Below are 22,496 nucleotides of genomic sequence, written 5' to 3'. Positions count from 1 at the left end.
ATTAAATACAGATATCAACTAAGAGCAATTTGGGATCTTCTAGAAATGGTTCATTCTTATAAATCCACAGGGAGGGAACCCATTTTATAAAAATATAGTCCAACTGTAGCTCCAAACTATTGTAGATTTCAACTCTGTTGATTTGAAGAAATGGATCAGTCTTACAAATTTTGGCTCATGATCCAAAGCATTTTGATGAATTAAATTGAACTGACTCAACTTTTATTCAAAGAACTCATCATTTTTATGGGGAGAAGATAAAAAAGAAATCGTTATTAGATGAAAAATACAAATGACAGATGATCCAATTTTGAAGGACGAAATATCAAAAGTAATAGAGTTTTAAAAGTTAGAAAATATAATTTATGATAGATAACTTTCTCTGTAATCATCTACAGGAAAGAAATAACCACAAATACTGATGAGCTCTTTCTAAGGGGCTGTAATTTTTATTGTCAATGCCAGAGAGGGTCAAGGTTGCTTATGCTGAGTGTGAAGGTCAGTAGAGCTTGAATCCTACTCATCTAGATGTGGTTCCAGGTCTTCAAGAAAATATTCCGCTTCCTTGAATAAAAATTCTACCACCTGTATAGATATACTTATCTCGGTGTCATAAATAAAGACTATAACTCAGTCATGAAGTTGGACCATACACACCTCATAGGATAGAAAATTGAGGCAATTACCTAATTCAGAAGAGCAAAAAAATTTCCTTTTCCATGAAAATATTCCCTGGAATTTAAAATCAAAACAAAAATTAGGTTATAGGATATCCCCCTGTGAACTCTCCAGATATTCATATCAGGTTTGTTCCACGGGTATTTTGGTTCAAGTGTATATGTATAATAACAATCTGAACGTTCTCTGAAAGATCTAGAGCAATTCTCGGACTCCAGATCTTTCGTTTTCAGGGAGGCAGCATCAAAATGAAAATAAAGAACCCAGGAAACACCTTCTTGTCCAACAATGAAAGCAGACGGTTATGATGTTGCCTTTGTAACTCACATTTTGAAGACCTGTCCAGTAGTTTCTGTTGTTGACCTTAAAAGTCAAGGTCAAGCCCTTATTTAAAGGAGCCAAAAATGTACCCACGGACTTTTCTCCTAAACCTTCCCCTTTCGCCACAAAGGTTAAGAAGTGTTAGGAAACAAATGACATTAGCCTTCTTTATACTCAGGATGATGAGTATGAGATGCACAAACTCGAACGACTCTTCCCACATCCGGGCAGGTGTCATTTACCAGTGGTGGGACTCTTCACTGCCAAACCAGGATCCAGATTCAGAATCCTCCACAGAGTGCTGCACGTGCCTCTGAAAATGAACTTCTACACTTGGAGACAAAACCTCTTTGCCATTCCCTTTATATTTGTTGTGAGCAAATAATAGGTAATTAGTCTGAATGGGTAACACATAAAAGACCAGTGGTTACTGCTATTGTCCAAACCTCTCCGCCTCTCCAAAGAGAGAGGACTGGCTGGCCTTAGGTCTTCTCTAAAAAGAAGGACTATTACTAGGGTACCCTTGTCAAGTCAGTGACTCACACAGCCCATGGGACTGGGGACAGCCAGGTTAAAGGACCCTCTGCAGGTTACTTGAACTCTGGTCAATGACATAGTCCACAAAGGGGTTATACAGAGAAGAAAAAGAGTAATCCACACATTGGGCCACCTGGAAAAGGTACCAGCCACCAAAGAAGAGAGACTGGTGAGATGCAGATCCAAGAGTCAGGGCAAGGTCGCTGAGCTGCAGAGCACACCGGGAACGGCAGGTAGAACAGGTCCCAGAGCTACCTTTAAGTCACTGACTGTCACTTCCTCCTTTGGCACCGCTGTGCACTTTCACATGGGCACGTGATGGCTCTGGGTAACGCAGCGTGGTTCTCAGGGTTTCCTGCCCAGCATCTCCTTTGATTAGCCCAGGCATCAGTATCCACAATTTTATGACTCTAGGGAGACCTGTATGTCCAAAACACATTGCTGTTGAGGCCCCAGAGGGCTTCTGAAATAGTGAGATGAAAGGAGGTGACAGAAGATGGGTATTTAGGGTTGTCACCCATTTGAATATCAGATGGACGCACCCGTTCACTCCGTAGCTTGGCATGTGTGGGAAAAGATCATGGTCGAACGGTGAACCAGTAGCTTGGTGCAGCCATGATGGTGAAGGCATTCCCCACAGAGCCGATTCTGAGTGTCATGGAGACACTGTGGTTAGAGTTAGCTCAGTGGCAGAACTTGTGCTTGGCCTGCACGAGGCCCAGGGTTCAATCCTCAGCACCGAAAGATAATTTTAGAAAAACAATAATGGAAATGCCATCCAGGCCCTCGGTCACTGAAGGAGTCTTTCTGTTCATTTCTCTGACAGCTGGCAACCTTGCTGCAGATGTGGGTCGTCCCTTTGTATTTCACGATAAAGCTTTACTGGTGGCGGTTTCTATCCATGTGGGGAATGTTCTCGGTGATCACCAGTTATATCCTCTTCAGAGCTACCCGAAAACCCCTCTCGGGGAGAACACCCCGGTATGTACTGCATTCCTTCCTTCCCCAGGAGCCCCTTTATTTTAAAACTTAAAAGGTATATTGGACGTCCTTTTCCCTAGGAAGGTGGGGTGGGGTGGTTACACTTCCTCTGAACTTCTTTTGCTTTTGTTATCAAAACTATTTGGAGACCAGCTGTACTACTCTTCATTCACACTCATTATCTAATGGTGATTCTGACATGCCTGTAAAATTTATAACTTCAGGTATGAGCTCATGAAGGCCAGGAGAAAGAGAAGTGAAACTGTTTTTTAAAATTTTCTAGAGCACTGTTTGCATGTTTATTTTTAGCTCAGCAAATAGAGCAACAGTTGAAAGTTTATGCTTCAACCTGAAAATATATGTTATAAGTAAGAGGCAAACATTACTCTCATAAGAATTTTTTGTTTTCTTTTTTTTGTTTGTTTGGTTTTGGGTACTGGGGTTGAACCCAAGGGTACTTAACCCCTGAGCCACACCCCAGTCCTTTTTTGTATTTTAGTTAGAGACAGAATCTCACTGAGTTGCTTAGGGCCTCACTAAATTGCTGAGACTGGCTTTGAACTTGCAATCCTCCTGCCTCAGCCTCCCAAGCTACTGATTACAGGCATGTGCCACCGAGCCTGACTCATAAGGATTATTTAATTGCTATTGCTAATCTCTTCAGATTGATAGACTTCTGTTGTACCATGCACAAATCTTAAGAGCTTATAATGTGCCTACAGGTTTGTTCTTACTTGTTCTGGGCGAGATACAAATCACCAAGACGAAACTGCGATGAGATAATGAAAAAGTATATAAAATTACTTTATATACTTTTTTTTAATAAAATAAATTTTTTAATAAAATTATTTCGACTTTTTGTGGAGAGTAAATCATAAGCTTCCGTGTAATAGTTTCATGATTACTTACCCATTTAGGTGTTTTATCATCCTGTAAAATAGTAGGAGAGATAAAAATTAAACTTTCCCTTCTAGAGAAGAAGATGCAGGGAGATATATAAGATAAATATGATGATAAACATTGAAATTCAAATATACCAACTCAAGTTTATGAGTATTTTAATTCCACTGTGGGAAGAGCTTTGTGGCAGTGTTAGATCTTCCAACAACACCAGCCAGGTTGGGGTCTTGGACAGCCATTGTACAACCCCATTTACCCATCAATAAAATGGGAACATAGCAACCTTTCTCCTTCTTACAATGGGTTATAAGTTAATTAAGATTTAAAGTGCTCTGTGCTTTGGACGAATCCAGATGTACCTGTCTCTCTATATTCATCATATAGAACAGGATCTGTATTGTATTTGAACGAGGCCCACGTGCCCATTGCATAATGAATCACCCTAGCTAAATACAGTGTTTCTGGACCCATCAGTTCACCCAGTGCAGAGGAAGTTTGTTACAAGAAGCACCACATGCTGCTTCATCTTCATGGCTGACATTTCAGATGGCCAAGGTATCACGCCATCTGCTTCTCATGCACATAGCAGGTCCATCTCAGCTTCTTCCTGCCTGGCCAGCTCTGCCCCCTGGAGTACCACCTGAGAGCCAAGAGCTGTCATTTGATCCACCTGCTATTGGAGGAGACAAAAATGGGAGAGGCTAACAAGGGCCTGTTCTAGAAAAGCAGCAAGATAAAGGGGCCCCTCTGTATGAGGGGTAGTAGGCCTTTGATTTTTTTTTTATGGGCCTTTGATTGCTCATGTTGCATATGAGTCAGATCTTAGCTGCCTGCCATTTGGAAGCAGAGGATTTCCTTCCAGGCTAGGTAAGCTGGGCAAAGCAAATCAACATTGGTGCAAAAGGTAAATTCAAGAAGTGTGGTCTCCGGTACCAACAGAATGTGAAACTCAGTTGTTCCTCCACTGGAGCACGCCAAGCCCCTGCGTGTGGTACAGAATACCAGAGAAGGGGAAGTGAGTTTCCTCTTTACTACTATAGTTGGGTTGTTTGGCAAGCAATGAAGTTTAAGCTCAATTTAAAAAAAAAAAAAAAAAAAAAAACAGGCCACACACAAGCCACAGAGAACTGAGCTTGGCCACATCACTTGTAACCCAAGGTCAAGCTATCATTTGGATGCTGCTTGGCCTCCAATAACACAATTGTTCAACAGCTTCAGAGGTTAAGTTTGAGTCATGAGAAAGTTCTGGACTCTCAATAAACTGGAAGATGATGATGTGGAAAATCTAACACATTCATCACAATGTTAAAGCATATTGAGCATTAATGTGTTTAGGCCCGTTTTTTGGGGGGTGGGTACTAAAGACTGAACTCAGGGCACTTAACCACTGAGCCATGTGCCAAATCCTTTTTATTTTTCCTTTTGAGTTAGGGTCTCAGTCAGTGCTTAGGGCCTTGCTTAGCTGCTGAGGCTGGCCTAGAACTTGCGATCCTCCTACCTCAGCCTCCAGAGCCACTGGGATTAGAGGCCTGCACCACCATGCCCATCTTGTGCCGGTCTCTTTTTTTTTTAACATTTTAAATTTAAGTTCTAATTAGTTATTCATGGCAGAAGAATGTTCTTTGACACATCATACATAAATGGAGTATGACTTCTCATTCTTCTGTTGTACATGATATAGAATCACACCAGTTGTGTTATCATTTATGCACATAAGGTAATAATGTCTGATTCTTTATTCTATTTTCCTAATCCCATATTCTCTCCCCTCCCTTCACTCCCCTCTGTCTAATCCAGAGTACCTCTATTCTTCTCTAGACACCCCCCACTACTTATTGTGAATTAGCATCTGCATACCAGAGAAAACATTTGGCCTTTGGTTTTGGGGGATTGGCTTATCATGCTTAGCATGATATTCTCCAATTCCATCCATTTACTGTAAAATGCCATAATTTCATTCTTCTTTAAGTCTGAGTAATATTCCATTGTGTATATGTACCACGTTTCCTTTATCCATTCCTCTGAGGTCTTTTAAACACTGATCCATCATCTCACTATATCATCATCATCATCATCATTATAATCTTCAGTAGGATGTCAAGAGTTGGCAGTATATAACCTTACTTTACAAATGATGCAATCATAGGAAGAAATGCCAAGTAAGTTGGCCAAAGTCCACAGGCGGTGAGTGGCCAGCCCAGGGTCAACCAAAGGTTACTAACTAACACAAAACAGACTGTGGCTTCATTAAATCAACAAACTATTCTGCACAGACAGACCTTGTAGTTCAAAAAGCTGTTAGTCCTGGAACCTCTCCCACACTGGCACAACTTTGAGAGAGGCCCCTCAAGGTACGAATGGAGTGCTTGAGGGTGCAAGGAGCACAGCCTCTGGTGTCGGCTGGCCGTGGGGGCCAGTGGGAGGACCCCTTAGAGCTTGCCCACTTCCCTATCATCACCCCTTTTAGCAACAACCCCCCCCCCTTGATCTGGCTGCACTGAGATCCAAACTGCTCAACACAAGCAAATCCAAAGAACCTGTGGCCCAAGTGTCACTGTGGCAGAAAGACCCCCAAAGCCCCCTCTGGCCTGCCCCACCTCACAGTACCGTAAGCCAGCCCAATGCAGCCTTGCAAGTGCCCAGCTCCACAGGGTCCACCAGACCTGCGGCTCCCACAGGACAGGAGGAAGTGCCCGCTCACACGAACCTTAGGTGTTGGTTTATTGAAATGGAGAAAGCATTTCACTACAGAAGTGATCTAAGTGGCCATTCATTTCTCAGGCTGGCCCACAAGCCCCATTAAACCATCATGGTACAGAAAGGCCCATCTACTGGAACTCGATGAGAGAAAGCATCTTTTAAAACCAAAGCTTGCAACAGTGACATCATAGAGCTTAAGCATTTGGTGCATTGGAGTGAGCTGGAAGGGGAGAGGCTCGGAGGCCAGAGGATGGGGCGGAATCTCCAGTGAGATTCTGAGTGTGGTTTTGGTGTTGGGTGAAGGGCAGGGAAAGGGCAAGGGCCAAGCAAGCCTCCTGCCACTGTTCACCTGGGAGCAGTGTTCCAGCCACCCCGGTATTGTCTTCAGGCACCAAAGGCAAGCCCCCAGCTTCTTCCACCACTCCCTGCTCCAGTGGGCTTCGCCCTTCCGCCAGGGCCCACCAGGAGCAGAACTGGACTCTCAACCTCTTCCCTCAGCCTCCTGGGCCTGGCTGCTGTTCTTCTAAAGGCTTTTACAGTCAGGGAAGACGGAAACAGGCAGGGAGCAGGGCTCCCTCCAGCTTCCTCTCTCTCCCTCCATCCTTCCCTCCCCCTAGACCCTGTGAGAAGAGGGAAGTCCTCGAGGGCCTCCTGGTGAATCATGGGCTGGGCACATGACCTGTTCCCATAGCAGAAGTCAAGGCTCGAGAGCCCTTGTGATGGCTTCCCCAGGGCTACCAGAGGGACTTTCGGGGTGAGGAAGGAGGGCTGGGCCCACGACTGAGCTAGGGATCCAGGGGCAACACCGCAGGAGGGAAGTGGGACTACTGGAGGGGGCTCTCCTCTCTTGACTTCTCCCATGATGCTTTGCTTGCCTCAGAAGCAACTCCTGCCAAAACCACTCTAAACTACGCCTTCAGCCACAGGAGAGGGTGGGGAGGGGAAGGCAGGGTCCCAGGTAGAGGAACACTTCCCGAAAGTCCTGATTACGTGACAGACATAGAGAAGCTAAAATGTTTATACCAAGAAACACATGAGCATGAGGGTAGCGTTTACCCACTTGCTGCTATTAGATTAAAACTGTAGATTATTCTTTCTTTATAAGTATTTTTTAGTTATGGATGAACTCAATACCTTTATTTTATTTATTTGTTTATATGTGGTGCTGAGGCTTAAACCCAGTGCCTCACATGTGCTAGGCAAGTGCTCTACCACTGAGCTTCAACCTCAGCCCCAAAACTGTAGATTATTCTTGAATTCAGTGTATGTGTATGTGTGTGTGTGTGTGTGTGTGTATACACACACATGTATACTTATGTGTATCTACTTCTATACTTATGTTCCGTATAGTATGTACTACATCAAATTCTAGAAACTAAGAGTTGATTTGTAACAATGTTTGAAAAAGATAAAATACTTTATGTCACGTGCCATGTTTCTCCCTATTTTTCATTTACAGATTGGTGTACAAATGGTTCCTCCTCATCTATAAGCTCAGCTACGCATTTGGCGTTGTGGGTTACTTGGCTATCATGTTTACAGTGTGTGGATTCAACTTAATTTTCAAGTAAGTGTCTTCAATTTTAGGATATGGCTATCCCAACACTTGCTTGAAATAGTCACCTGACCGTGTTCTCTCATCTGGGAGCATCTGGACCTGTCGTGTTCCAGGAACAGAATTTTTATAGTAGATGTCTACACATCATCTTATTATCGGGGGAATCCCAAGAAAAGGAGCACTCCACAAAACAAAAGAAAAAAGAAATTAAATTAGGATCTTTAAAGAGAATCAATATACTTGATCTACAAATTTGAAACAACACAATTAAAAGTGGGTCTCCAGTGGTGGTAGAGGAAATCCTTACTGAACTACAAGGTTCCCCTGTGAAATTCTAGAGTCCGACCTCCTTCACACGCCTTCTTCCTTAACACCTTTAGAACTTCACTGCCCAAGATGGTGGTCATGTGACCACCAAGCATTTTAAAGACGAAATAAAATGCCATTAAGTGTAAAATACATTCTGGATTTCAAAACCAGAATGAAAAATATTTTTATTTTGGAATGATAGCATTTTAAATACAGGTGGGATAAGTTTGATCTGTTTCTTTTTACTTTTTTAAATGTGAACACATTTAAAAGATTTAAAATTGCAGTCATGTATCTGTCATTTACTGATGAGAGTACGTTTTTGAGAAATGCGTTGTTAGGCAACTGCGTCATTGAGAGCCCTCACACAGTATATTTACACAAACTAAGACAGACACCGTGTCACTAGGTGATATTTTCTTATGGAACCATCATGATCCATGAGTCCATAATTGAAATGTCATTATGCAGCTCACAGCTGTGTTTCCACGGGACAACACTGGTCTCCGTTGAAAATGTGTCAGAATTTTGTTGTTAGTATCATGAAATCTGTTGTTGGGGAAAGTTGAAAAAGGAGAGAAGTGGGTACTTAGAAACAAACAGAAGGAATCACAGAAGAGAAATGCTTTTGAGAAATAAAGGAAACTGGGGTAATGGTGTCTATGACTCAGATCTGTGCCCCCATTTGGAAGGAGCTTGCTGGATTGTGCTGTGATGAGATTCTCACAGGCAGAGCTGAGGCTAGTGGTTGCTATTGTATTAAGATTCTTCTCTATGAGCCGCAGGTTTGTTACTATACTTTTTATCAATAACTGCAGGTGGAGGGAAGATGGTCTTTATCTCTCCACTTCCCTAATCCTCAAATACACCCAAGGCAAATCCTGAAAGGACTCACATCACCAAAAAAAAAAAAAAAAAAAAAAAAGAGAGAATCTATCTCCTAAATCTACAAAGCTTTCTGCTTTTACCATGTTCTCCTTAAATTAACAGAGCACAAAAGCAATCAAAAAGAGATTCTAGACACAGACCACCCAACTCTGCTCCATGTTCTGCTCTGTCTCCAGTGAGTCCCAGCAGGCCACCCAGGCTTTGGAGATTGTCTTACAAATCTAACAAAGCAAATGTGCAAGGACTAAGATTCATCAGTTAAACTAATAAAGGCTAATTATTCAGTTTTTAAAAGAGATCTTTCCCTTTAAAAAGAGGGGCATGATCACAAAAGAATCCTAGTGTATTTGAAATATGATTCAATTTGCAGGAGAAAGATTTTTTGTTGTTGCTCATACATATCAACAATGGCATAAGAGTGATGGGTCTCAAAATCTGAGCTTAATTCTTAGCTTGGTTATGTACCATTGTCATGTGAAGGAAATGGCTTTTTTTCTAAGTCACCGTGTTTTCACATGCCAAGTGAGAATAATATCTAACACATTTGTTAGGTAAGAAAAACTATATGAAGGCACTTTGTAGAATCTAAGTGCTAGACCCTTCCTGTACTGGAGAGTCACTGACAGGATGTTGAAAACTACTACTGGCCAGGCCCTGCCCAGACCAATTAAGCCAGCGTCCTCACGGTGGGTCCATTCACACACCAGTATATTTTTAGATTTCCCCAGGTGACTCTAATCTATGTTTCGTGCCAAGAATCATGATCTAGTGGTTTTTAACATTAGCTGCCCATTTGCATCGCCCGGTGTACAGGAGCTTTAAAAATCATTGCTGCACAGGCCCCATCCCCAGAGATTCTGATGTAATTGAGCTGGGGTGTGGCTAGACATGGAGATGTTTCTACATTCAACCCACCTTGAGACTCCTGGTTAGAATGGACTTATCTAAGCACTGAAAACCTAAGAAACATTTAAAGACTCTAGCAGTATCCCTTGACCTGTGGTTTCACCTTCTTTGGTTTCAATTACCTACAGTCTACCATAATCCTAAATATTAAATGGAAAATTCCCTAAATAAATAATTTTTAAATTGCACACTGTCCTAAGTAGCCTGATGAAATCTTGTACCGTCCCACTCTATCCCACTCAGGATGTAAATCAACCCATGCTATATGTGCTACCTTCCCATTAGTCCCTTAGCAGTTAACTCAGTTACCAGATCATCTGTCATGATATCACTGTGCTTGTGTTCAAGTAAGCCTTCTTTTATTTAATAATGGCCTCAAAGCACAAACTTTTCTTATAGTACATTGTTTCAGTTATTCTATCATTCGTTATTGTTTTTAACTTCTTACTGTGCCTGATTATAAATTAAACTTTATCTTAAGTATGTGTGTGGGGAAAAATAGTGTGTGTAAAGTTCAGTACTAGCCAGATCTCATGCATCTACTGGTGATCTTAGAACATATCACCTGAGTATAAAGGGGACTACTCAAGAATTCCTTTGTCCATTGGCATTGGGTGGTACAGTTGGAAAGAAATTTAGAGAATTAAAAAAATCTCTCATATTAAAAAAAGAACTAAATAAATAAGTGAAAAAGTATATGTCCATGGGGCTCTTTTTTACATACTATGGCAGGAGATCTTTTCCAAGCTCCAGCTTTTCCTCTGTTCCCCCAAGGCCACTTATTATTCCCTTTTTACTGTTTTCAATAGAATCAAGGCTAGAGATTCCATGGATTTTGGCATTGTGTCCTTGTTCTATGGCCTCTACTATGGGGTAATGGGGAGAGACTTTGCGGAGATCTGCTCAGATTACATGGCTTCTACTATAGGGGTAAGTATTGCTTTCATTGTTTGAAACCATTTATGACACAAGGAGAAATGGTCTCATCTTACATATTTGCATCATTTCCTTTGGTTCTATTTTGATTATTCCAACCTCATTGTTCCCTGGATTCTCCTTGCATCCAAAAAAAAAAAAACTTTTTTGATTAATTTGAAAGTACATTTTATAAAATGTTTTTTAAAAGAAAGTACATTTTATATATAGAATGGTTGGGGAATAAGGTATCTTCTAAAATATGCTGACTCTTTGAGTCATCATACCTCACGTACTATAGTTGGCAATGTTTAAAGGATTCATGAAAGATCAACCTTCCAGGTGCAGTGGTACACACCTATATTTCCTGCAACTTGGGAGGCTGAGACAGGAGGAGTGCAAATTTGAGACCAGTCCCAGCAACATAGTTATCTTGAAAACTACTACTGGACAGGCCCTGCCCAGATCAATTAAAACCTTTTCTCAAAACAAAAGAAGGGCTAGGGATGTGGCTCAGTGGTTAAGCAACCCTGGGTTCAATCCCTGGTACCAAAAAAAAAAAAAAAAATCAACCATTAAAAATTAAAGAAAAAAAACCCTGTATCTCTCTGAAAAAAGAAAATGCTGCCTAATGCAAATAAAAATCTTATTTGAGGAACTAGAATGCAACTAAGTAGTAGAGCACTTGCCTAGCAAGCATAAGGTTCTGGATTTGATCCCCATCATTGAAAAATAATTCACATTTGATAGTACATAAAACACTTCATACTCCACAATAATGTAGGGCAATACTTATCATAAAGATTGGTTATCATTACACAGCAACTGAAGAAAGAGAAGATAGAAAAATGTGCTAAATGTGTTCTGACTGGATATTGTAACTGGTGACTAAAAGTGTTTTAAATCTCAAATAGTTGTGGTTCCTTTTATTCCCCCCCCCCCAAAAACTCTCTGAAAATTGAAATTCAGAATGGATATACTTTCTGGTTAGATGGATTCCAGACTCAAATCTTAGGAACATTCATCTGTGTCTGGCACACGCACATCTCTAAACACTTACAAACAAAGGGCTCTAGGTTTCAGGTATTCCACATCCTGTCTACATGCCTCTGGGTACACAGCCAGATATGAAATGGGAAAATTAGTGTGCATAACAAGAGAAGAGTAGACTTCTTTCCATTTGTGGGGCAGAACCTAAATGGACATGACCTTGACATCATCTTCACCCCATTTGTCCTTCCGCTCCACCAAGGGCTCTATTACACCCTCCTCCAGAGCCTGCAGCCCAACCTCTGTGGTACAATTCATGACCCTTGGAATTCCTCTGCCAAGTGTTATGTGTGGGACAAGTGCATTTCTCATAAGATTCAAAGTGAGCACAGGAGGAGCATCTTCACTCTCATTTCCAACAAAAAACAAGTCACACCCCAATGACAATTCCCAAAGGAAGAGAAGGATTGTATGTGCTCTGTTCTCCAGTGGATCAGGAAGAGACTTCACTGGGTGAGACGACCAAGGACTTAATCACCAACTTTCTGTAGAGTTCCCACCTGATCTCACATCTCTGGTCACCAACATCTTGTCATCCTCTGTCATCTTCATTCCACTTACCAAATCTATTAAAAACCACTGTCCCAAGCCATTGGCACAGCCACCAATGATTTGGACTAAGGGGGGGAGGTGCTTGGGACTAAGCAAGGAAGAAGCTAAGGGGGAGCGATCACTGTTCCCATACCAGTGCCTGCGCCCACAACAGATCAATTAAGCCAGAATCTCTGGGAGTGACGCCAATGCATCTGCTTCGTTTTAAAAGACTCCTTAGAAAAAGGAATGAACTGACTATTAAGCCATCCAAAAATGGGGGTGAATTTTAAATGCATATGGCTGAGGGAGAGGAGCCTGTCCAAAAAAGGCTCCATGCTGTATGATTCTGTTTATACAACATTTTGGAAAAGGCACAACTATAGTGCTGCTAAACACATCAGTGGTTGCCAGGGCCTTAGGGAAGGAGCAGGGTTTAATAGGTGAAGCACAGGGAAGGTTTTATAGTAGTGGAAAACTTCTGTTTGATGCTGGAATGGTGGATACATGACACTCTGCATTTTCCAAAACCCATAAAACTATGTCACAGAAAAGATGAACCTTTATGCATGCAAAATTTAAAAATTATATCAGAGGTCAGAAAAACCCAGGGTAGAAGGTAGACTGTGACAAAAGAATCCAAATGCATTAAAAAAAAAGTGGGGAGCAGAATGTGTTATCCAAGTAACTGAAATGCGTAGAGATTATAAGACTAAAAGCAAAATGAATTGTGCTATAGTTGATAAAGTCATTGCCCTCCAACTATGGATTGCAATTTTGATACCACTACTCAAGTACTCTGAAATGGAACCTATAAGTGGATGGCTGATAATGGAAGCTAGGTTTCTCACTGTCTCAATGAGAGATTCCTGCCAAGCAAAGAGGCTAGAATGATCTGTGTAGGAATAAATTAGGATGAATAAGAGATATTAGTCTGAACTCCTGATTAGCTTAACACAGATGCAGATGAAGACATACAGAATCATTTTCAGGTCTGGGTACATGCACAGCTTGGTTCACAAGACACGTTTCCTTGCTCTGTCAGTTAAGAGGTCCTAGAAGCAATGACACTCCAGTGGCACACCTAGGACCCAGGGGTTGGTTTCTGGTTCCATTTTGCAATAAAAGGAACCAGGGCTTCTTGGAGAAATGACTTCATTAAAGATCTGAACAAGGAATACAGATCTGAGCAATGACTTCATTCTCTATGTGAACAAGAGCCTGGAGCATCTTGGAGGACTTGAAAGTAAGGCCATCCTAAAACCAAGACTAGGGGGAAAAAAAAAACCCACAAGGATGGAGTTGTCAGAGAACCACAGAAGCAAACCAGAAGAGCTCCCAGTAGCCAGAGCTGGAAGTTGGACAACAAAACAGGAGCAGTACTAGGTTGTAACACTCTCCATCCTCTCTTCCTCACTGTGACAAAAATACCTCCTAAAACAACTTAAAGGAGGAAAAGTGTATTCTAGCTCATGGTCTCAGAAGACTCAGTCCATGGCCAGCTGGCTCCATGGCTTTGGGCCCGAGGTTAGGCAGTTACCATGATGGAGCGGTGTGATGGGAGAAAGGTGCTCAGCCCCGCGACTCTAAGTATGCCCATCCTGCCTGCAGGTTCCACCACCGCCCAGGAGTGCATTCAAATTTTTAACCCATTGTTACGGTTTAGATGTCAGTCATCCCCCAGAAGCTCATATGTGAGACAGTGCAAGAATTTTCAGAGGTTCAATGACTAGATTAAGAGAGCTGTAACCTAATCTGTGGACCAGTCCACTGATGATTAACTGTGGGCAGGTAGGGTGGGGTTTAAATTTTGTCCCTGGTGATCAGAGGTTCTCTCCCTCTCCCTCTCCCCCCACTTCTTCCTGTTACCTTGTCCTAAGCCACTGTCATCCGTACACTCCTCTACCCTGCTGTTTTGCCACATCTCGGCCCAAAGCTATGAAGTCAGCTGACCATGGACTGAACCTCTCAAGCCAAGAGTCTCAGATAAACTATTTGTCATCTAAATTGTTCTCATCAGGTATTTTGGTCAGAGTGACTCAAAAAAAAAAACAGATGAAAACATCCACTGAATGGATTAATGCACTGACTAGAACCTAAGGAGGCTAGAGCCCTCATGATCCAATTATTCCCTGAAATCTGACATCTCCATCCCTACCTGTAAACATTGCTGCATTGGGAACTACGCTTTGAACACATGAGCTTGGGGGGGTGGGGGGGGGACGTTCTGGATCCAAAGCATAACAAAGCCAAGTATAAAATAAACAGCCATATGACCATATTCATGTAAATAAGTGATCAAATAAATAAATAGATGGAGAATAGATAAGTCCATGAGGAAGAGTTCCACATAACTGATGTTGCTGATGGAGGTTGTGATGGTTAAACTTTGGGTCCACTTACCGAGGCCGTGGTACCCAGTTGTCCGTTAAGCTCTGGTCTAGATATTGCTATGAAGGTATGTCACGCATATGATCAACTTCTACAATCAGCTGACTGTAAGTGAAGGAGGTTTACCCTTGGTAATGTGGGTGGACCTCATCTAATCAATGAAAGGCCTAAAAGGCAAGGCCTGAGGCTTCCTAGAGAAGAAGGGATCCTGCCTCAAGACAGCAGCACCAACTCTTCCCAGGGTCTCCAGCCTACTAGCCTTTCCTTTAGGTTTCTGACCGACAGTCCCCATAAACATTAAAATGAATCAGTAATTGTAATAGAGGAAATGAGGTGTGTGGCACATGGGTAGTCTGTGCTATGTCTGTGTTGATCTCTTTTTAAAAAAACTATTATAAAATAAATATTTTATTAAAAAAAAAAAGTATTTCCTAGGAACTCTAATGTGCTACTAATGCTGAGAACCACTTCTCATCCACAGAAGACGCAGTATCCCAAGTTAGAATTGTGGTGATTAGTCTGTGTGCTCCCCAACCAGAACATGGGAATTAAGGGGGGGGGGAGATGTCAGGATTTTCTGCAGATCTCTGAAACAGAATCTCCAGGAGAAAAAAGAGAAGGGCCAGATGAAGGATAAACCCAAAGCTTCCCTTATGATTCTGAACTACCGCCCTGGATAAAAGCGATTCGTTTCCAGGAATTCCTAAATACTGAGGTTCAAAGGGTGGTTACAGGTGGAGATGCGCATTGGGTCCACCTGGGATTCAGGGTTCCACCTGGTAACTCCTCTGCAGCACGGGCCCCACAGGAAAAGATGTCAAGTTGTCACCCAACTCAGAAGCAATGAAGACTCCATGCACTGAGGGCTGCCTGTCCCGGCACCTGGCCGGGGCTGCCCTGCGGTCAGTGGCGGCTGCTCTCCTGTCCAGCAGCACTCTGTTTTCCCCCAACAGTTCTACAGCGTCAGCGGGATGCCCACAAGGAGCTTGGCTGACGACATCTGTGCCGTCTGTGGACAGAGGATCATCGTGGAGCTCGATGAAGAGGGGCTCATTGAAAACACCTACCAGCTGTCGTGCAATCACGTGTATCCTTCCCTGGGAACCCGCAGCCTTCCTCCTTCCTCGGGCCTCTGTCTTCGTCCCCCTCCTCCTCCCGTCCCCATCTCCTCTTCCATCTCCAAGTCCCAGACCTTTGTCCTCCAGCCCAGTCTTGGGAGACTTTCTGATAATCTCTGCTGAATAATGAGCTGCCAACTAAAATGAACTCCAGTAATGTCCTTTTTCTTTTTGGTGGCAGTACAAGGGATTGAAGCCAGGGTGCTTACCACTGAGCTGTATCCCTAGCCCTTTTATTTTTATTTTGAAACAAGGTCAGTTCACTAAGTTGCTGAGGCTGGCCTTGAACTTGTAATACTGCTTCAGCCTCCGGAGTCACTTGGATTACAGATGTGCACCACCGTGCCTAGCCAGTAATTTTCTTTTTAAAGAGGACTCTTAATGCCACGGGGCCAGAAAGGCTGCAGCACCTGAGCAGGATGTTACCTGCGGAAGCTGGCAGAAGCCCCAAGTGAGCACATAATCAAGAAAGACTAGGAAAAGAAGGAGATTAAGGGTGAGACAAAGAGTAAAAGTAGGGGGTTGGAGGTAGAGTTTAGGCATAGAGCACGTGATCAGCATGCATGAGGCCCGGGGTTCCATCCCCAGAACCAACACCAAAACAGAACAGTGAAGTGTCAGGTGGAGGGAAGAACTCAAGACGGTTCAGGAGGAGCTGGTGTCTTTTTTTTCAACCAGGGATTGAACCCAGGGTTGCTTATCCACTGAGCCACATCCCCAGCCCTTTTTTGTTTTTGTTTTGAGACAGGGTCTCACTAAGTTACCTAGGGCCTTGTTCAGTAGCTGAGGCTGGCTTTGAACTTGCAATCCTCCTGCCTCAGCCTCCTGAGCCATTGGGATTAGAGACATGTGCCATCACGCCCAGCTTGGCATCCGAATCTTGGTGGGCAAAAAAATCCAAAATGTGCTTTTTCCTAGAGAAAACCCTAGGAGCCCCTTGTAGAAACAGGAATCATAGTGGGTGGCCAAGGGAGAAAACCAAACCCCTTTATCAGCTTTTTTGGAAGAAGTGTTAAAAATAATAGTGCCACAAGCAGCAGAACACGTTAGATGACAAAAGGAAGGCCCAATATGTGACTTCTTGGTCTTTAATCATTTGGCTCCTCTGTCTGTGGGTTCTTCCTCCAACAACTCTCTATTGACTGGGCATCTTGATGAGGGAGGTATCAGACAAGCCAGACCTGGAAGCTAGCATTTTTGGGGAACTCCAGGCACCCCTGATAAGGGCCTCAGTATATTGAAAAATGCTGGCATCAAGAATCATGAACAAAGCATGGGCCGTCCAAGCATGTAACTATGGATATCCAAGTTGTGTTTAGGTTGGCCAACAGTCCATATTTTAATTTGTTCCTAAATTTAAAAAAGCATCATTTATCTTTATTTTATAATACAGTATCAATTTTATAACATTATCTCTGTATACCCAGCCAAATCAAAGCTCTGGCATTATGAAACGGTTACACCAGCTGTCGTGTACCGCTGACACCCGCTTAATTCAGTCAGTAATACCTAATGCCGTCGATGTGCAGGGCCCACGATTCAATTCTGTTTAACCTGGACAGTTTCCACTTATTCAACCCTGAGAATAGAATCAAAAACTGGTCCAAATGCATCTCAAATGTGTAATAGGAGCCTTTTCTCCAACATGTAAGCCTTAAAATTTTAAGGGAAGAAACACAGAAGATATTCCGTATGGCATTCTATAGTGGTTTTTCAGTAGGATACTTTCCCCAAAAAAACTATCAGTCTAAGTCAAAATTTTCCAAGTCTGGCCTGAGTTTTAAATATGTTTTACTTTTCAAATGTTGGAACACAGCCCCTTCTTCCATTTGCAAATGGAAATATTTTCTCTTTGCACCTTTAAAAGCCCTTAGAGATGGTGGTACATGTATGTATATGTGATCTAAATGTAAGTCACCTTTAAATTTGCTTGCAGGGAGTATTTCTAATGGCATATTTTAGCATGAGTCATATGAGTGAGGCCACCATGAGTCATATTAACAAGCAGGGATTATCTGAGTATTGCTCCAGGTCAGTTCTGCCAATGTGCAGGTTTTTCAGGATGAAGATCTTGAAGATGAAAGAAAGAACATGTTAAGAAGAAATGGACATTTTGGTACTGGCTCTATGACCCCTGAACTCCATACCCATCTGAAATATGAAACCTTGACTGCATCCCTTTTAAACGGAGAGCTATATGGATTTTGGTTTAAAATCTTTGTTGTAACAGCACTTTGTTAACCCAAGCATATTGGGGGAAAAAAATGTCCCCAATTCCAAGAACATAAAGTAGTGGAAACTCTGAGTTGCATAGAGATCCAGTATTGAGGAATTGTGGACATGGCCTTCACGGGGTTACTCCTCCGTGGTCCTCCACTTGTTAGGGAGGGGCCGTCCACATCATTGCTGTTAACATGGGAGCGTGGCAGGCTGGTCAGAAGACCATGGAATCTTGGCCCTGAAAGTCACACTGGGAACAGCGATTTTAGAAAGTAAATAAATCAATAAGATGATCTCACTATAGTTAATCATTTTGCCCAAATCTGCAATATTGGGGAACCTAGAAATGCTTTTTTTCCAAAAATAATTGGTTTTGAATGATCCATTCATATATTCATTCAAACAGTATTTCTTGGGCACCTGCTTAAGGTGCTGGGGACACAGATGAGTGAGTCATAGTCTCACAGGTAAGGTGTGGCCTAAGGGAGACATGTATGTACACAGAAAGTCACGATGCATTGGAATAAGTCACTGGTGGTGTGCAAAATCAGGGGGTTCACTCTCAGCTTTAGGGACAAAGCGTCAGACCTTCTGAAAAGGGTGATGCACACAAATGGATTTGTAAGTGGCTAGAGTTTGAGAAGTTCAGATTTTTGAGCTTATATTCAAAATTAAAAATAATTGACTCCTTATCAGTAATAAAAAGAAAGTTGAGGAAAAAACTTAGGAAGTCAATAAAAAGGTCTGTAAGTTTAGAAATGGGGTGGTGTGGCTCGGTGGTAGAGCATATGCTTAGCATGTGTGAGGCCCTGGGTTCATCCCTGGCACCAAACAAGCAGGCAGGGGGAGAGGGGTGCGGGGATATATCTGTAAGTTTATGATCACAAATAATTTAAACTTGCCAAAGTGTCTAAGACGAGGCTGAGTGCATAGAAGTAATGCACAAAAAGGAGAATTGTGGTGAACACATTAGAAATGGAAAAATAAAGAAGGTAGTGAAACAAAATAGGCTCATGTAAGACAAAAGCTTCCTCACATCCTTTATCAGACTCTTACCAGACTCAAGTGAGGGAAGAACAAGTCAAGCCAAGAGGCTAAGTAGATTCCTCAGGTCAGAAAGCTAATTGGGCTCCCACGTCAAGCTCTCTGTCCTTGGGATTACCATTGTCCTAGACAAAGCCCTGCCAAAGGGCTGTGCACAATCCAGTCATGACCGACAGCCATGCTGGCCTCTAACGGTGGATGATGTCCATGTCACCCTGAGCCAGACATTGCCACTGACTATCCAGAAGCTTCCCTAACAAGATGCTTCAGCTTTCACGAATTCTGCATCCGAGGTTGGTGTATTGTTGGTAAAAAGCAGACCTGCCCTTACTGCAAAGAGAAGGTTGATTTGAAGAGGATGATCAGTAACCCGTATCCTTTTAAAAAGTGCAATGACCCTTACCTTCAATGTTTCTGGGGATGTGCTCTTCCATCTAAACATTTATTGTCTTTGCATAGTTACAGCAAAAAAAAAATGTTTCTGTTCTCTCTAGCAATTTATTTCACCACATTTAAAATCTCTTGTCTGTGCCTATATTATTCTGGTTAGAAAGTGGAGTGCCCCCAGTATTCCACTCTTTGTGTTTCATATTTTCCACATCAAGGGATTTAGCAGAAATCGGATGAGACCATGTGAAAGATAAGTAGGTTATATGGAAAAGTAATCCAGATAGGTGGATGAATAGATAGAGGGATTGATATTTAAATGGTTAGACTGAAGAGGTGAGTGCAGGGACTGAGAGATAAATTGGAAAATTTAAAAGCCCCACGTGTGAATCAAAATATAGAGGAGTATTTTTAGGGTGTACCAAATTTGTTTATTACCAGAAATGAGTAAGTTTCCCCCCACCCTGGATTTTAGCGTTTTAGATTCCGCAGCATGCCTAATCTCTTAGGCTAGGTCCTGGTGATGATGAGATTGAGAGGAAACAAGACTCACAGCCTTGACCAGCTCATGGCATGCCCCCCACCACTGTATACAGAAGGGCAGTGAGTGTTGGCATGGCCCTCTCTTCCCATAAGACACACTTGCTAAGAGACACCTAAACCTTGCAGGTTAAGGAAGCAGCCTCCTTGCTCCCATCTCCTCTCTCCCCAGCAGCCCTGAATGTGTGGTCTCCTGGGGGCTGCTGACAGCAGAGCACATGGCAAAGCAGGTGGAGACGTCCACGGAGGGCCTTAGAACAGCAGACAGTCCGTGGGCCTTTGGGTCTCAGGCCATGCGTGGCAACAGAGCAGAGCCTCAACAGCCACCTGATCCTTCATAGGCCTGGCCTCCAGCCTGCTGCCCAACTCAAGGCTGGTGGTGCACAACTACCTCCTCCTTCTTTTCCATCCACTGTCCCGAATTTCCCTGCTAACAGGAGGAGATGGAGTCCAGTACAGCATCTGATTCATAACTTGTAAAACTGTAATACATAATAAACCTTTGTTATAAAATTAGTGATAATAACTGGGCAGGTGACACACGCCTGTCATCCCAGTGGCTTGGGAGGCTGAGGCAGGAGGATTATGAGTTCAAAGCCAGCCTCAGCAAAAACAAAATGCTAAGCAACTCAGTAAGACTCTGTCTCTAAATAAAATACAAAATAGGGCTGGGGATGTGGCTCCGTGGCCAAGAGCCCCTGAGTCCAATCCCCAGTACCCAATTAATTAATTAATTAAATCAATGATAATAGGCTCACAAATGTAACCTTAGGTAAGAGTTTAAATACCAAAGGATAGTTAAGGAAATCATTTCTTTATGTAGTCTGAAGAGAATGAAGTGCTAAATATTACGTGTACTCTTTTTTTTTTTTTGAGACTTAGTATAAGGAAAAGCTACTTGTGAAAGAGCTGCCCTTTGTTTGTGAAATTGCTATCAGTATGTGTTAAGTTAAGGTCCCTTAGCAGAAGTTACCAGATTCCAGAAAAAGGAATGTCTTGCCCGTGAACCAGGGTTATTCTTTTTAATATATAAGTTCCCTCTGATGTGTCGACTGCAGGAAAGCTGTTTTTGCTCACTTTCCAATGTGGTCTTTCCCTCTGCCTCCTTCATTTAGGATATACCCTTGCCTTCTATCCTTGTTTTGTAGTTTGGGATTTTATTTTAAATAGTTTCAATTTGTTTTCAGAAAGTGAATATGGTGTAAATAAAAATGATAAACATAATGCCAAAAACATCATGTGAAAAACCAGGTGCAGTGACACACACCTGTAATCCCAGTGGCTCTGGAGGCTGAGGCAGGAGGATCTCGAATTCAAAGCCAGCCTCTCAGCAATGGTGAGACAGTAAGCAACTCAATAAATGTCTCTTAATAAAATACAAAATAGGGCTGGGATGTGGCTCAGTGGTTGAGTGCCCCTGAGTTCAATCCCTGGAACAACAACAAAAAAAAAAATCATGTGAGGGCTTTCTTGCTTTCTCTTTCTCTTTCTTTCTCCCTCTCTCCTCTCTCCTCCCTCCCTCCCTCCCCCCCCTCTCATTTGTATTGTCTCTCTCTCTCTCCCCCTCTCTCTCATTTGTATTCTCTCTCTCTCCCTCTCCCTCTCCCTCTCCCTCTCCCTCTCCCTCTCCCTCTCCCTCTCCCTCTCTCACTATTTTGCCCAAGCTGGCCCCAAACTCCTAGGATCAAGCAATCCTCCTGCCTCAGCCTTCTTAGCAGCACACAACATCATGCCAGCACAGGAAGGGCTTTTATTGAGCACATAGAACTAACAAGAAGGGAAACAACCATTTATTATTTTGCTTACTATATTTTCAAATGATGTTTATGACTATTTCTGTTACTTGGCTGTACACAGAACAACCTCCTTAACACAGACTCAGCTGGGAACGCACCCATTTTTTGTATGGGCAAATCCTGGATTGGCTTCGATATCTGGTGGCCTGGCAACCTGTGGTAATAGGAGTCGTTCAAGGCATTAACTATTCACTGGGGCTGGAATAGCACAGCAGACTTACTCCAGCAGCAATGTATTGCATGGCTGAAATATTTTTAAATCCTTCATTCTATATTTAATATTGATATTCCTTTTTCATTTTAGAGATGATCCCCAGAGTTCAGAAAACTAAATAAAATTTGGTATCACACTTAGAGCAATTTATCTTTGTGCAAAGAATTAAAGAGAAGCTAAATGGTGGAATAAACAAATAAAGTATGCTCTCACATCTTTCCTATCCCAATTGTTTTCTAGAAACCCATGCATGCAGTACATTGGTCATACCCCACATGGACATTCCACCCCAAGTTTGGCTGAGAATGGTCTCACCTGAAAAGGGTTTCAAGGGTTTTCAAAGTACTTGTCACATAGAGCATGGAGTTATAATTCGTTATAATAACATCATCAGTTCAGTATCTTCAGAGAAAGTAGAACTTTTCGGTTATCTGCAGTTTAAGGATTTTGTCTTTCTACTCAGTGTGCTATCATCATGTGGAAGCACCCACAAAGCACTTGGACAAAAGGTG

At 42.5% G+C, this 22,496-nt stretch overlaps 1 protein-coding gene across 1 annotated transcript in view; it reads left to right on the top strand.

The window, feature by feature from the left end:
* Rnf175 (ring finger protein 175) overlaps positions 1-21,977 on the top strand; it is a 72,109-nt gene extending 50,132 nt beyond the window's left edge. Inside the window, exons 5-10 of the mRNA XM_026384702.2 lie at positions 2,363-2,517; positions 7,577-7,684; positions 10,588-10,708; positions 15,619-15,752; positions 19,318-19,419; positions 21,857-21,977. Of these exons, the coding sequence (XP_026240487.2) occupies positions 2,363-2,517; positions 7,577-7,684; positions 10,588-10,708; positions 15,619-15,752; positions 19,318-19,419; positions 21,857-21,977 (741 nt within the window). The remainder of the gene's footprint in view (positions 1-2,362; positions 2,518-7,576; positions 7,685-10,587; positions 10,709-15,618; positions 15,753-19,317; positions 19,420-21,856) is intronic.
* Positions 21,978-22,496: the final 519 nt, after the last annotated feature.

The sequence above is a fragment of the Urocitellus parryii genome, chromosome 10 (genome assembly GCF_045843805.1).
Source record: "Urocitellus parryii isolate mUroPar1 chromosome 10, mUroPar1.hap1, whole genome shotgun sequence".
NCBI lineage: Eukaryota > Metazoa > Chordata > Mammalia > Rodentia > Sciuridae > Urocitellus > Urocitellus parryii.
Note: the sequence above shows the minus strand (reverse complement) of the source record. Positions and strands in the feature narration are given on the sequence as shown.